This window comes from Solanum lycopersicum, chromosome 12 (assembly GCF_036512215.1).
Source record: "Solanum lycopersicum chromosome 12, SLM_r2.1".
NCBI classification, from domain to species: Eukaryota; Viridiplantae; Streptophyta; class Magnoliopsida; order Solanales; family Solanaceae; genus Solanum; species Solanum lycopersicum.
Genome location: NC_090811.1, coordinates 68247445 through 68261007, shown reverse-complemented (window position 1 = coordinate 68261007; position 13563 = coordinate 68247445). Strand labels below are relative to the sequence as shown.

General features: G+C 30.5%; 2 protein-coding genes across 2 annotated transcripts; both read left to right on the top strand.

Moving 5' to 3' along the window:
* Positions 1 to 1497: 1497 nt before the first annotated feature.
* Positions 1498 to 5699, top strand: LOC101257454 (receptor-like kinase TMK4). The gene is made up of 2 exons (XM_004252931.5): positions 1498 to 4269; positions 4832 to 5699. Exons 1-2 carry the CDS (start codon positions 2016 to 2018, stop codon positions 5341 to 5343), a joined length of 2766 nt encoding a protein of 921 aa, XP_004252979.1. The 5' UTR covers positions 1498 to 2015; the 3' UTR covers positions 5344 to 5699.
* Positions 5700 to 9781: 4082 nt separating this feature from the next.
* Positions 9782 to 12575, top strand: LOC101263006 (probable glucan endo-1,3-beta-glucosidase A6). Its single transcript, XM_010316549.4, has 3 exons — positions 9782 to 9939; positions 10417 to 11718; positions 12433 to 12575. Exons 1-3 carry the CDS (start codon positions 9870 to 9872, stop codon positions 12468 to 12470), a joined length of 1410 nt encoding a protein of 469 aa, XP_010314851.2. The 5' UTR covers positions 9782 to 9869; the 3' UTR covers positions 12471 to 12575.
* Positions 12576 to 13563: the final 988 nt, after the last annotated feature.

Below are 13563 nucleotides of genomic sequence, written 5' to 3'. Positions count from 1 at the left end.
AAATCTGAATTCAATACAAATATCACACATCAAATTAAAATAGAATTTAAAAAGTATAGTATGATGAACATATCGATTATTGTAATGTTACCACGACTATTACTTTTCCGATCAATATACAAATACAAAATTTGCACTCTTCACTAAAAAAAAATAAAATTGCTAGTTCTCATGAGTTTATTCATTGGTAAAAATTATTTGCAAACAATAGTTATCGACTCATTTTTCATATTTCTTCAATTATCAATCAATAATTACAATTTTAGTAATGATAAGTAATAATATAAGGTTGTTGAATTATTCAAGTGTATATTTGAAGAAAAGTTGATTAATTAGAGTGTTCACTAACTACTACATTAACTTGTCTTAAAGATAGGTAGATGAAAGTAATAAATACAATCTAAATAACTTTGCTTAAAAATTATATTATAAATGAGTGATAAATTGTGTGGATGTTTTAATAATTTCTTGACCTAGTTTTAGTAAAAAAATATTTAATAAACTCTTTCTTTATATGGATTGATCGTTACTTCAAATTATTTAAATTGAAACATTTCGATTTTTTATTAGAATTTGAACTCTAACTTTAAAAGGAAAAATTTGAAAAAGAAAAATTCAAAAAAATATTTATTATAATATGTATTTCTTCCATGTATATATTTTTGACATTTCAACATACACATATTAAATTGTTAATTTTTATACGAGCTGAAAAACAAATACATAACAATTACACCGAATACTAGAAAAGGAACAAATTGAACACATTTATTTTGACTTAGTTGAGTTGCATATTTATAAAACTAAAAATTTGAAAAATCAAACATGAATCACAAAACTCTAACAAATAATTAAATACACAAATATACAAGATATTTTAGAAAATATCTGGTATTTTCCCTTGAGACTTTTTATCAGAATTTTAGCATAGACTTTAAGGTCAATGGTAAATACCAAGAAAGTTACAAAAGATGTATGACTAAATAATTTAAAAGTATATCATATAACAATAAAATCAAGATATTTAATATACTTAAATTCGACGTGGAGATGAGGATGCTGAGATGGATATGTAGATATAATATGGGAGACAAAATTAGTAATGTAAATATTTGGGATAAGGTAGAAGTGACCTTTATATTAAACAAAATGAGAAAAACGAGACTGAGATGAGTCGGACATTAGCATAAGAAATGCGTGAATATACGATCCTAGTGTCGGAAGTACGAGAGGTTGAACATGGATGGTTTCAAGAGAGAAGTATGAGAGGTTGAGTACGGATGATTTTAAGCGAGATAGAGGGTAGACCGAACAAGTATTGAGGAGATGTGATTCGTCGGAATAGAACACAATTTCAATTTACCGAAGACATAGTCTTATATAATAAGCTATGAAAGGACACGAATAACGATAGAAAGTACGTCCGATAGTTCAATGTTATCTCACTTATTCTTCTGTTATCATTATATCATGTTATCACTTCTATTTATCAGATTATTCATTACATTTACTGTAATTATCTTTATTTTTCGTTATTTCTTTCTATACATTACTTTAAACTGTTTTTCTTCGATTCAGAATTTATTAAAAACTATCTCTATACCTCTAATATACCTATAAAATCTCCTTATACTCTACAATATATTGTTGTTATTTTTCATGTAATAAAACAATATTTTTCTTATAATAAAGTTCATAACCAAATTTTTATTTTAATAATTTTTTTTTAAAAAAAGTGAAACATTTGTAAGAAAAAAAATAGAATAAAAGCAACCATTTGTTGACAAACATATACAGTTCATCTAAAGCTGTCACTTAGCTTACTGATGAAAAACTCATAAACCCAAAAAATTTCAACAAAAATTCCCAAAAAAAAAAATTAAATCTTCAAAATTTTCAAGAATCATAGCAAAAAAGAGTAATCTTTACCAAAAAAAATTCAAGAACAACAGCCAAAAAAAAAGAAAAGAAAAACTCCATTGTTGATTGTTCCTAGATCTCTAAAAACTCCATTAATGGCACCCCACAAACTATTTTTTCTTGTTAACTTCTTCTTCACCTTGATTTCATTGACATTTTCCGATGACAGTGCCGTCATGTCAAATTTTCTGAAGGGTTTGTCTAAGCCACCATCTGGTTGGGATGCTTCAAAGCCTTACTGTGATTGGAGTAAAGTTACTTGTGATAAATCGAGTAATACTGTTGTTTCCATTAATCTTGATTCTCAAGGTCTTTCTGGGGTTTTGCCATCTGAGCTTAATCAACTGTCAAATCTCAAAATTCTTTCAGTTCAGAGGAATTCACTTTCTGGGGTTCTTCCATCTTTCGCAAACATGTCGAATTTAGCTGAGATTTACTTGAATGACAATGGATTTACATCTGTTCCTCAAGACTTCCTTTTGGGTCTTACTAGTTTGCAGATTTTTAGTATTAGTGAGAATTGGAAGTTGAGTCCTTGGCAAATTCCTAGTTATTTGATTGATAGTAATAATTTGATTACTGTTTATGCTAGTAATGCTAGTTTGTTTGGTGTTATACCTGATTTTCTTGGTAAATTCCCTAATCTTCAGGATTTGAGATTGTCTTATAATAATTTTACTGGTTCTTTGCCTGCTAGTTTTGGGGATTCTGAGATTAAGAATTTATGGCTGAATAATCAGGTTAAAGGGTTATCAGGAACTATTGATGTGATTTCAAGTATGGTTCAGTTGTCACAAGTGTGGTTACATGCTAATTCTTTTACTGGTCCTATACCCGATTTGTCGAAATGTGAAAGTATATCTGATTTGCAGTTAAGGGATAATGATTTTACTGGTGTTATACCTGATTCAGTGATGAATCTTCCTAACTTGTTGAGTATATCTTTGCAAAACAATAAGTTGCAGGGTCCAATGCCACAGTTTGGAAATAAGGTTAAGGTGGAGATTGGGAGTACTAATAGTTTTTGTTTGGATATTCCTGGACCTTGTGATTCGCAGGTTATGACGCTTTTAGATGTGGCGGGTGGTTTTGGATATCCGGGGTTTTTGGCTGATTCTTGGAAAGGAAATGATGCTTGTAATGGATGGTCACATGTAAGTTGTGATGGATCGAAAAAGAAAGTGGATGTTGTAACACTTGGTAAGCTACGTTTATCGGGTTTTATATCTCCTGCTTTTGCTAAATTGACTAGTTTGAGGAATTTGTTATTGAATGATAACAATCTTACCGGATCTATACCGGAAAGCTTGGCAGCGTTGCCTATGCTTCAAACTCTTGATGTTTCTAATAACAATTTATCTGGTCCTGTACCTGCATTTCGATCAAATGTGAAGTTTATTAATGGTGGTAACGTGTTTCTTGGAAAGAATATTAGTGATGGAGGGGGTAGTGGTGGATCACCGGGGTCTGGGTCGAGTAGTGATGGTGGAAATTCATCTGGTGGCTCGAAGGGATCCTCAGTTCAACTTGGAGTGGTTGCTGGTGTGGTTATATCTGTCTTTATATTTATCCTTGTTGTTTTGTATGTGTCCTACAAATGTTACATAAGGAGACGACATAAGAGATTTGGGAGGGTTCAGAATCCGGAAAGGAGCAATGATATGGTTAAGCCTGGTTTAGTGATAGGTAATGGATATGCAGGAGTCCCTAGTGAATTACAGAGCCAGAGCAGTGGGGATCATACTGAGATGCCGATATTTGAAGGTGGAAATGTTGTCATTTCCATTCAGGTGCTTCGACAAGTGACAAACAACTTCAGCGAAGAAAATATCTTGGGTAGAGGAGGATTTGGAGTCGTTTATAAGGGTGAATTACATGATGGGACTAAGATTGCTGTGAAGAGGATGGAATCTGGAGCGATGGGTACTAAAGGAATGAATGAGTTCCAAGCTGAAATCGCGGTCCTTACCAAAGTTAGGCATAGGCATCTGGTCGCTCTTCTTGGTTTCTGTGTTAACGGCAACGAAAGACTCTTGGTGTATGAGTACATGCCACAAGGAACTTTAAGTCAGCATCTGTTTGAATGGCAAGAACACGGGTGCCCAACTTTGACCTGGAAGCAAAGGGTCACAATAGCATTAGATGTTGCAAGGGGAGTCGAATATCTCCACAGCTTGGCTCAGACAAGTTTTATCCATAGGGATTTGAAGCCCTCTAACATACTTCTTGGGGATGATATGAGAGCCAAGGTTGCAGATTTTGGATTGGTTAAGAATGCCCCAGATGGGAAATATTCTGTTGAGACACGGTTGGCTGGAACTTTTGGCTATTTGGCGCCTGAATATGCTGGTAAGTCTGTCTTTCCTCTGCTGATCTTTAATCGTTTTAGTCGTAAAACTGATAGAAAACTAAAACAACACGCTATCATTAGCTTTCATGTTCTTTAAATCTTCACTATATTAGAGATAAATGGAGAGGTGTTAGCTTTGTTGAAGTACATTTCCATGTTCAAATGCTAGTTTGTTAATCTCGATCTGATTCGTGGATTGATACCGAAACATTGTCCAGTAAATTAATTAATGGTTAACGATAAAGAGTACGATTTGAAAGACACATAAGGTGGAAATCTAGATCATCCGATCTTCAAATTGAAATTCGGATGTTGGTACAGCATGTGTGACTGATCTCATTGGATCTAAAATAGATATCTGGCTTTTAGAATATCACTCTTCTTCAAGACATTAAGTTCAACATCTCTAGATTTTGCGTTGGCTGACAATAGTTTTCTGCTCGTAACATGTTTAATTTTCTTTAGAGATCTCGTTTTGTCCTGTTTCTTGTATGTCTTAGCTAGGTTGTCGGTGATCGTTATAAAATTTGGATTAAACGTGACTGCTCCTCTTTATTACAGCTACTGGACGAGTCACGACCAAAGTAGATGTGTATGCATTTGGAGTTGTTCTAATGGAGATCATCACTGGTAGAAAAGCATTAGATGAGACCTTGCCAGACGAGAGGTCTCATTTGGTCACCTGGCTTCGCAGGGTCCTTGTCAACAAAGACAACCTCCGAAAGGCTATTGACCCAACTCTTGATCCTGACGAGGAAACATATGAGAGCATTTGTAAGGTTGCCGAGTTAGCAGGCCATTGCACTGCACGAGAACCATTCCAACGCCCTGACATGGGACATGCAGTCAATGTCCTTGCCCCCCTCGTAGAACTGTGGAAGCCTACAAGAAATGAAGACGAGGACAGTGGCATCGACCTTCAAATGAGCCTTCCTCAAATCCTTCAAAGATGGCAAGCTGATGAAGGAACTTCAAGAATGTTCGATGACATCTCCTTCAGTCAAACACATTCAAGTATACCCTCGAAACCTTCCGGATTTGCAGATACTTTCAATTCAACAGATTGCAGATGACATTAGGGCAACAATCAAGGAAGGTACACAATCCATTCGGTCAATTGGTTTCGTCTTAACAACGCATTTTACTTCGTCTTTTCATAACCCTTTTGGTGATAGATCATTAGAGACCAAAGAAGCCAAGATGGCTAGAAGAGTTTATTTGTGGTTTGGTTAGAGAAAAATTGTATTAAATTCTTTTAATCTTTCATAGTTGATGTAAATAGATTTGAGTTCTTGTGTTAAACATGCAAAATATACTCTTCTTATTAAGTTTTTCACTACAAGATTTCATTATTTGTGCCACTTAAGTGTGTAAACAGGTGGATATGGAGTGTAATCCTACACAAAAGATATTATTATTTTTTAAATAAGGCTAGTTTGCGTATGTGTACAACAATACTTATCGAAATCCCGCAAGTGGGGTCTGAAGATGGTGAAATGTATGTTGATTATATCTTTACCTCGTGGAGGTGGAGGTAGAGAGATTGTTTCCAAAGGCTAATTTTATATGTTCCTCGATTATTTACTTGAATACTTGTATTTTTTATCTTTGCATGAATTGAACCTCAATTTTTGTTTGACTCGTTCTTTACTTGGTATTTGTATTTTTGTCTTTACGTGAATTTAAACCTCGATTTTCTATGATTTTCGTTCGACTCGCTTCGTGATAACTAGACTACACCTTTGGGTGCAACATGAATAGTTATTTTCCATAAATAAGGAATAAAAATAGATAAACCAATTTTTGTGAATCAAAAACATTTTTGCTGGATTTAAGCTGTCAAGCATGTTATTCTTTATCTTTTTGCTTGATATTTTTGTTGGAGTTGATTGAGCTATTAATCTATTATATATAGTTGAAATTCACATGGGGTGATCAAGAATATTTTTTTAAAAAAAATAAAATTAAAAGGGTGTATATTGAATTAAATAAAACTATTTTTTTCTTTTTTCTTTGGACGGTGTAGTGGTGCACATGTTATAGGACTTCTTGTCAATTTTTTGTTTGGTGATTCATGTCTTTTTTTATCCACGTTCGATGTTCGATATTAGTATTAAAAATTCAAACTTATTCAAATTCTCATTTGAATAAAGCAATTTTTTATATATGACTTTTTCATTCTCATAATTTAAAATCGAGATAATTAAGTGAGGATTATTTTGATTTATTGTACCATATCTTCTGATGTGATAAAGAATTAATTGTAAGAAGAAAAAAATAAATCAATTTATTTCATGATAATGACATGTGATTTTTTGGGTCAAACTCCTGATGTAATGGAAATTAATGGTGTTTTTTTTATAGATAAGAGTAAGGATAATTACTACTGGTTAGCAACTAAATTATATTCTTAATTTTTTTTATTTTATTTGTCCCCTCTTTAACAAACTTTTAATTAATTTATGTTATAGCATGTCTCTATTAAAACTAGGAGAAGTTTCCTCATATTCCTCCCTAGTCCCTACATCCATCTTTTTTGGTTGGAAATTGGAAAAGTATAGGACTTTATATTTTATAAATAATATCATATTATTCAAAAGATAATTATAGGTATAATCGCAAAATAATGATAGTTAATTAGTTATACTATCATGTTATTTAAAAGATAATTGTAGATCAGATAAATATTCAAAAATATGACATGATGGTCAATCCAGTAATACCATCTCCACGATTTAGTTGTAAGATTTTTATACCTTCTACTCATCCTAGTAAGGTTTTACTGGGTATTATTATTGTTGTAATTAATGAAATGAGTAAAGATTTTGAAGAGGAGTTTAATTGTCGGCAGAGATTAGTCTTGATGAGTAGAGCTACGAATTATCTATGCTAGTGAGATACAACATGTATTCGATGACGTAAATTGAGGTGTGCAAAAATGAAGTAAGATTTAGTAATCGATGTTGAATCTCTATACTTTGTCTAACCAAATTTGTCGATTCGAGTTTGTTGACTATGAGTTTATTTGTACGTAATGAATTATACCCTTGCTTTCAATGTAGTCAGGTTTCGTCAATTTCAATAAGAAATGGATTCAAAATTTCACTTTTACATACAAATCGTCTTATATATCCGAAATAATCTTTCTACCTTTCACTAAATGTGATAAAATTATATATACATTACTCTTTTCATATTTTTACTTATCAAATTATACTGAATATATTGTCATAAATTGACTTATTGTAGCTTAGATTAGTTGACTCTATTATCAAAATAATAATTCATCTCTGACTAAACTCAAGATTAAAGTATACTAAACACAATAATGTAATGACTAAAAATCAACAAAAACACCTAACTCAATACCTACACATGATATGAGCTATTTAATACATTTCATATCAATCTTAGATCAAATAATAAAGTGAATCTTAGTTTAATATTTCTATCCAAGTTATTTTCATATTTCTAACTACTATTTATTTAACTAAGATATGAAAGTAATAATAATAGTACAGTAGCAAGTGGGACCCTAAAATGTATTGAAAACAAACAATTATATTTGTCAAACATACCTAACATATTACCTGTCTTGACATTCTTGAACATGTGATGTTGCCACAATATGGTTTATTGTTTTATCTTAATATTCGATATTCATTTAAATTTGATTTATTAAGATATGTGTGGTAGAGAGTTTAGAGATAAAACGTTTTCTATTAAAAACGATTCGATCTATAAAGACTCATAGGAAGCATCCAAGGAGGTCGTAGTCTAAAACGATTAATGAAGGAATATGATGATTTCTCAGTGAATTATGATGGATACGATTACCTGATATTTATATTGATAGAAGATAACATATACTTTTATAAAACTGATTGAGAAATGCACGAATTAACTCGGACATTATGTTTTCAAATCTCGAACTCGAATTTCTTAATAATTAAAAATGTTTTCACTTACCACAATCTTTGAAGAGTAAATCAAATGGTTGTTATTAATAGTGAAAAATGAATATGGAGAAATGAGAATTCATATAACCGGCGCTAATTAGTTTGACTTGATATATATAATATACGTACAATTAGTTTGACCTTAAAATGTAATTGATTGATTGATAATGATAATTAAAATAATATGAAAGATTAATATATAGTGATGAAAGCAATAATAAACTCACATTCCACAACCAGATCTAGCAAGAAATAAATAAAAATCTTATTATTAAGTAGAGAAACAATTAATTTAATTTGCAAGAGTAATTATTTGTACATAAAATAGAAGGGACTATACTTGTTTTATCATAAGATCACATGTAATTATCCATACATTAATCATTACACATGGGGTAGTTTGAATGATTAATATGAAAATGCGAATTTAAATTTAAATTTAAAATACTGAATTAACGCGAACTCATAATTTAATTATTCTCTAATTAAATTTGCCATAGTATAATAGGTACAAAGGTCAAAACAACATGATTAATTATAAAATTTTCTTTGCAACCACATTAATCATTATTCTAATGCACAAATAATATCTTTGTCAATGGCAAGGCCATAATGTAATTATGCCAAGAAAATGCCATGATTCAAGGACTAGAAAAATAATAACAATGGAAAAATGTCATAATCATCACTCCATTCTATTATTATATTGCCATCTTATAAATTTTCCATTTAGTATTTAGTATCTACGGTGAAGTTCAAGTAATTCAGATTTATATCAGGTAGCGGATCATTAAAAAAAATATTATCTATCAATTTTTTTTCATAATCAAAATTCGAATTCAAAATCTTTAACTAGTTAAAAAAAGAAGTAGCCTCGTCCGCTGCATCATATCTGTAGAGAGTATATTACTTGTTACTTAAGTAGCATCAAATAGGCCGATCTTTAATTTTTGTTTTTCAAAATCCAACTTATGCCTAGAAGAAACTAAATATTTCAAGAATGCACAGCATAGCTTGTGGGATATATGTTGTAAAAATATAAATTTAAGCCACACAAATTTGGGCCTCTCTTGTTACATATATTCATTTGGGCCTCTCTTGTTACATATTTCTCCCAAAATTGAAGCCCAACTTTAACACATCGAATTCTTTTGAAAGTATTAAGTCGAACCTCCAGATAATGTCTGTATACATTCTATTCTTTTCAGACTCTACTCATAAGATTATATTGAATCTGTTGTTATTACACTTGTTGTTGTTGTTAAAAGAAATACAACTTTACAACACAAGAAGTACAAAAGAGAAATAAATAAACATGTTTTTTTACCTACACTTCTTTTGCATCCACATAGTCTTTTGCCTTTCACTTTTACTTGTGTAAAATTCAAGAATCATACATGATTTATTCTTTCATTTAATTTTTCAATATTCAAATTCTCATTTTCTTGATTAACACAATCTTTGTCTCACTTAGTTACTAACAAATTTCTATTTTTGGTAGTTCAACTATTCCTCTAAATTCTCTCAATATAAAACCCTCTTCATTTTTACCTCTAAAGACATATCTAAATTTGGGATTTCACTTCACATAAAACATTCCAATTTGTTGAATTTTTTTTTTTTTTGGTATTTTGGTTAAGATGTTCAAAGAGAAAATCATGGTGGAAGTCACTTTTGCTATTGCTTTGCTTTGTTTTCTTCTTTTCTCAAGTAAGTATTCTCTCAAACAAAATCCTAACCATTATAATTTGTCCTTTTTTATTTACGATACCTTTGATACGACATAAGTCATTTATAAAAAAAATATTCTTTCTTATTTTTCGATATATTCAATCAAGAAAATGTGTATTACTTTCCTCACGTAGGACGAAAGTCAACAATTAAAGTAACGCCATGAAAAATGACTTGCATCGTACGAAACAGGCGTTACAATCTTCTTGAATCACTAAACATAATATGAATTAGTAGCGAACAACTTCTATCTACTAAACATTTTTTTAAAAAAAAATCATCATTAATCCTATTTAACACTATTTTAACAACATATCATCAAAAAATTATGTTAGGTACAAGCTATTTAGCGATTGATCAACGATGAATTTCATACCTAGTGCCTATATTTATCTATTTATTGATTGGTTAAAACATTTTTTCATCTAATTAATTGTTTTTTTTTTGTTGGTGTAGATGTATGTAGAGCAAGCCCTATTGGAGTAAATTATGGAAGGGTAGCAAACAATTTGCCATCTCCCTATGATTCAATAGAATTATTGAAAAATATGAAAGCTGGTAGAGTAAAAATTTATGATGCAAATCCAGAAATACTTAGATTATTATCAGGTACAAATCTTCAAGTTTCAATCATGGTACCAAATAATCAAATCTCAGTTGTAGCAGCAAATCAAACAGCTGCAAACCAATGGGTACGCGACAACGTTCTTCCATATTATCCAAACACCATGATTCGATACATTTTAGTAGGTAACGAAGTCCTAAGTAACAAAGACGATCAAGGTTTATGGTATGATCTTATACCCGCGATGAATAATATTAGAAATTCTATCGATCAACATAATATTCACAACATTAAAATTGGTACCCCTTTTGCTATGGACCTATTGGAAACAACATTTCCACCTTCGAGTGGTGAATTTAGGTTAGATATATCAAGGAATAATATATTGATGCCTTTGTTGAGATTCTTGAATTGGACTAGGTCATATTTTTTTCTTGATGCCTACCCTTATTTTTCATGGTCACAAAATACATCTTTTATAAGTCTTGATTATGCACTATTTCAAGGAAGTCAAACATACGTGGACCCCGTGAGTGGTTATGTGTACACAAACCTATTGGATCAGATGCTTGATTCAGTCGTTTTCGCCATGCAAAAATTAGGGTTTAACAACATCCGACTGGCAATAGCTGAAACCGGATGGCCTAATGGAGGCGATTATGATGAAATTGGTGCTAATATCTACAATGCAGCTACGTACAATCGAAATCTCATACGTAGGATTGTTTCAAAACCAGCCATTGGGACACCAGCTCGTCCAGGGTTAGCAATACCTACGTTTATTTTTTCTCTCTATGATGAAAATCAAAAGGAGGGTCCGGGCACAGAGAGGCACTGGGGTATGTTAAACCCTAATGGTAGACCGATGTACGATATCGACTTGACAGGACAAACCCTAGATACTGAATTCATTGATTTACCTCAACCAACAAATAATGGACCATATCATGGGAAGTTGTGGTGTGTGGTGACAAATGATACTATGAATGAAATGGATTTAGGACAAGCTTTGGAATTTGCATGTAGGAGAAATGAAACTTGTGATGATATTTCTCCTGGAAAATCATGTTATCAACCTGTATCTATTGTATCACATGCAAATTATGCATTTAGTTCATATTGGGCCAAGTATAGGGAAGATGGTGAAACTTGTTATTTCAATGGGCTTGCTGTTCAAACCAATGTTGACCCAAGTAAGTAACCTAAACTTTTCCTTTATTACTATTATAATAATTATAAATAAGATTCTTTATAGAAACAATTAATTGAAAATCAGAGGTAAATACTCCTTTATCCTTAATCAGAGCTTTCGAGTTTGAGTTTGAGTTCTCCTGAGCCCGCAATCATCTTTGTTAGGGAGCGCTTTACCTCTAACGTGAAACTTCCCAATGTGAATTCGGTTTTTGTCAGACTCTAAGGCAGATGTCAAACACCAAATGAAAATTAAAAAAATAAACAGATTTAACTTAGAAATACATATCAATATATACATTTTAGTCAAACTTATTTATCAGTTTGTCTATAATATACAGAACATATATATATATATATGTGTGTGTGTGTGTGTAATATATTTATATTATACTTAAACATACAAAAACATATATCTTTGTTGGCTATTTTGATAAACTAAATCATCCAAAGATACTATCCTTTAGCTTGTATACATTGTCAATATAAAGAATTTTTTTCCCGGCGCTATTAGTATATGTAAATTAGTGTAGCAGATAATCTACCTTATTTTTTTAGGTTGCTAATCGCTATTATTCAAGACAATCATAAATATAACAAATTTGAAGTATCAATATCATGTATTTTTAGTTGATTTTTCTTCTATTATATATGTTCATGTTATTACAAACTAATAATTTATTTATTTTTTGGTTTGATTTGGCAATTTTTGACAGGTCATGGATCATGCAAATTTCCATATGTTTCTCTTTAGTGATATATTTACATCTTAGAAGTAGAATCTTTATTAATTTGGAGGGTTTGAAATTTTGTAAGAAACTTTATTTTATTTATAAAAAGTACCTTTAATTAAATTCTAGATCCGCCTCACTTCGTATCAACTTAAAATTCATACTCTTCCTTATTAATGTCTAGTTTATAGCCTTGCATGTTCCCTTGATAACTTTATAATAATCGAGTTTGCAGTCATTTTTATTAGGAAGCACTTTCGATTATTATAGTAACGCGAATTCAAGTATCATTATTATATTATTATAAATTTAATAAAATAAACATTTAAAATCTCATGTGATCCATCAAAAGTAGTGAGCACGCGGTAGATTTGATTATTAGAATGTGTTTGATTATTAATTATAAGTAATTTTTTGTAATATTTGATATAAAATATGAAAATAAATATATAAAAAATTCTGACACTAATTACCTTGATTTGAATGTAATTAAAAATAAAATAAAATCATGTCATACTAACGAGATCCACTAAATGGGGGTAATTTGTGCGATTGTGTATATTTTTTTTTAATGAGTATTCTAATTTAATCGTCTCATTTAAAAATTTTAATTTTTAAAAATATTAAGTGATATTCACCCTTATCGTAAGTAAATATACAATTTTTTAACCTGTTAGTTGAGTAATTCGCAGTCTTCTTATTTTCTATAGAAGAATTTTTTTAATCAAGCATCATTCATATATTAAAAGAATTAAAACCATCAATAATATTAGTTTAAAAATTCAATCTAATTTATAAAAGATTTGTTTATCGAATTCCGAAAGTTAGACATATAAATATGTTAATATAATAATGCATAAAACGTAAACCTAATAAAACTACAGTCTTTATTCTCCTTTTATTATATTATATTATTGCGTGAAGATTTAATTAGAAAATATGGTTCACATGTGATATTAAAATAGTATATGAAACAATTTATTAATAAAAATAAAGATTTAAAATAATATATGCCAACACTAGTGATCGCATCGGATTCGATTTTAATAATCATAATTAATTTACTTTAATGTTAAGTTGATCTTATCAATTAGATCGATAAATTAAAATCGAATA

Bases quoted from the DNA above. Each gene is read 5' to 3' on its own strand.
- LOC101257454 (XM_004252931.5), top strand. From the start codon at position 2,016: ATGGCACCCCACAAACTATTTTTTCTTGTTAACTTCTTCTTCACCTTG. The intron at 4,270-4,831 runs GTAAGTCTGTCT...TCTTTATTACAG, and splicing joins TTTGGCGCCTGAATATGCTG to CTACTGGACGAGTCACGACC.
- LOC101263006 (XM_010316549.4), top strand. From the start codon at position 9,870: ATGTTCAAAGAGAAAATCATGGTGGAAGTCACTTTTGCTATTGCTTTG. The intron at 9,940-10,416 runs GTAAGTATTCTC...TTGTTGGTGTAG, and splicing joins TTGTTTTCTTCTTTTCTCAA to ATGTATGTAGAGCAAGCCCT. The intron at 11,719-12,432 runs GTAAGTAACCTA...AATTTTTGACAG, and splicing joins TCAAACCAATGTTGACCCAA to GTCATGGATCATGCAAATTT.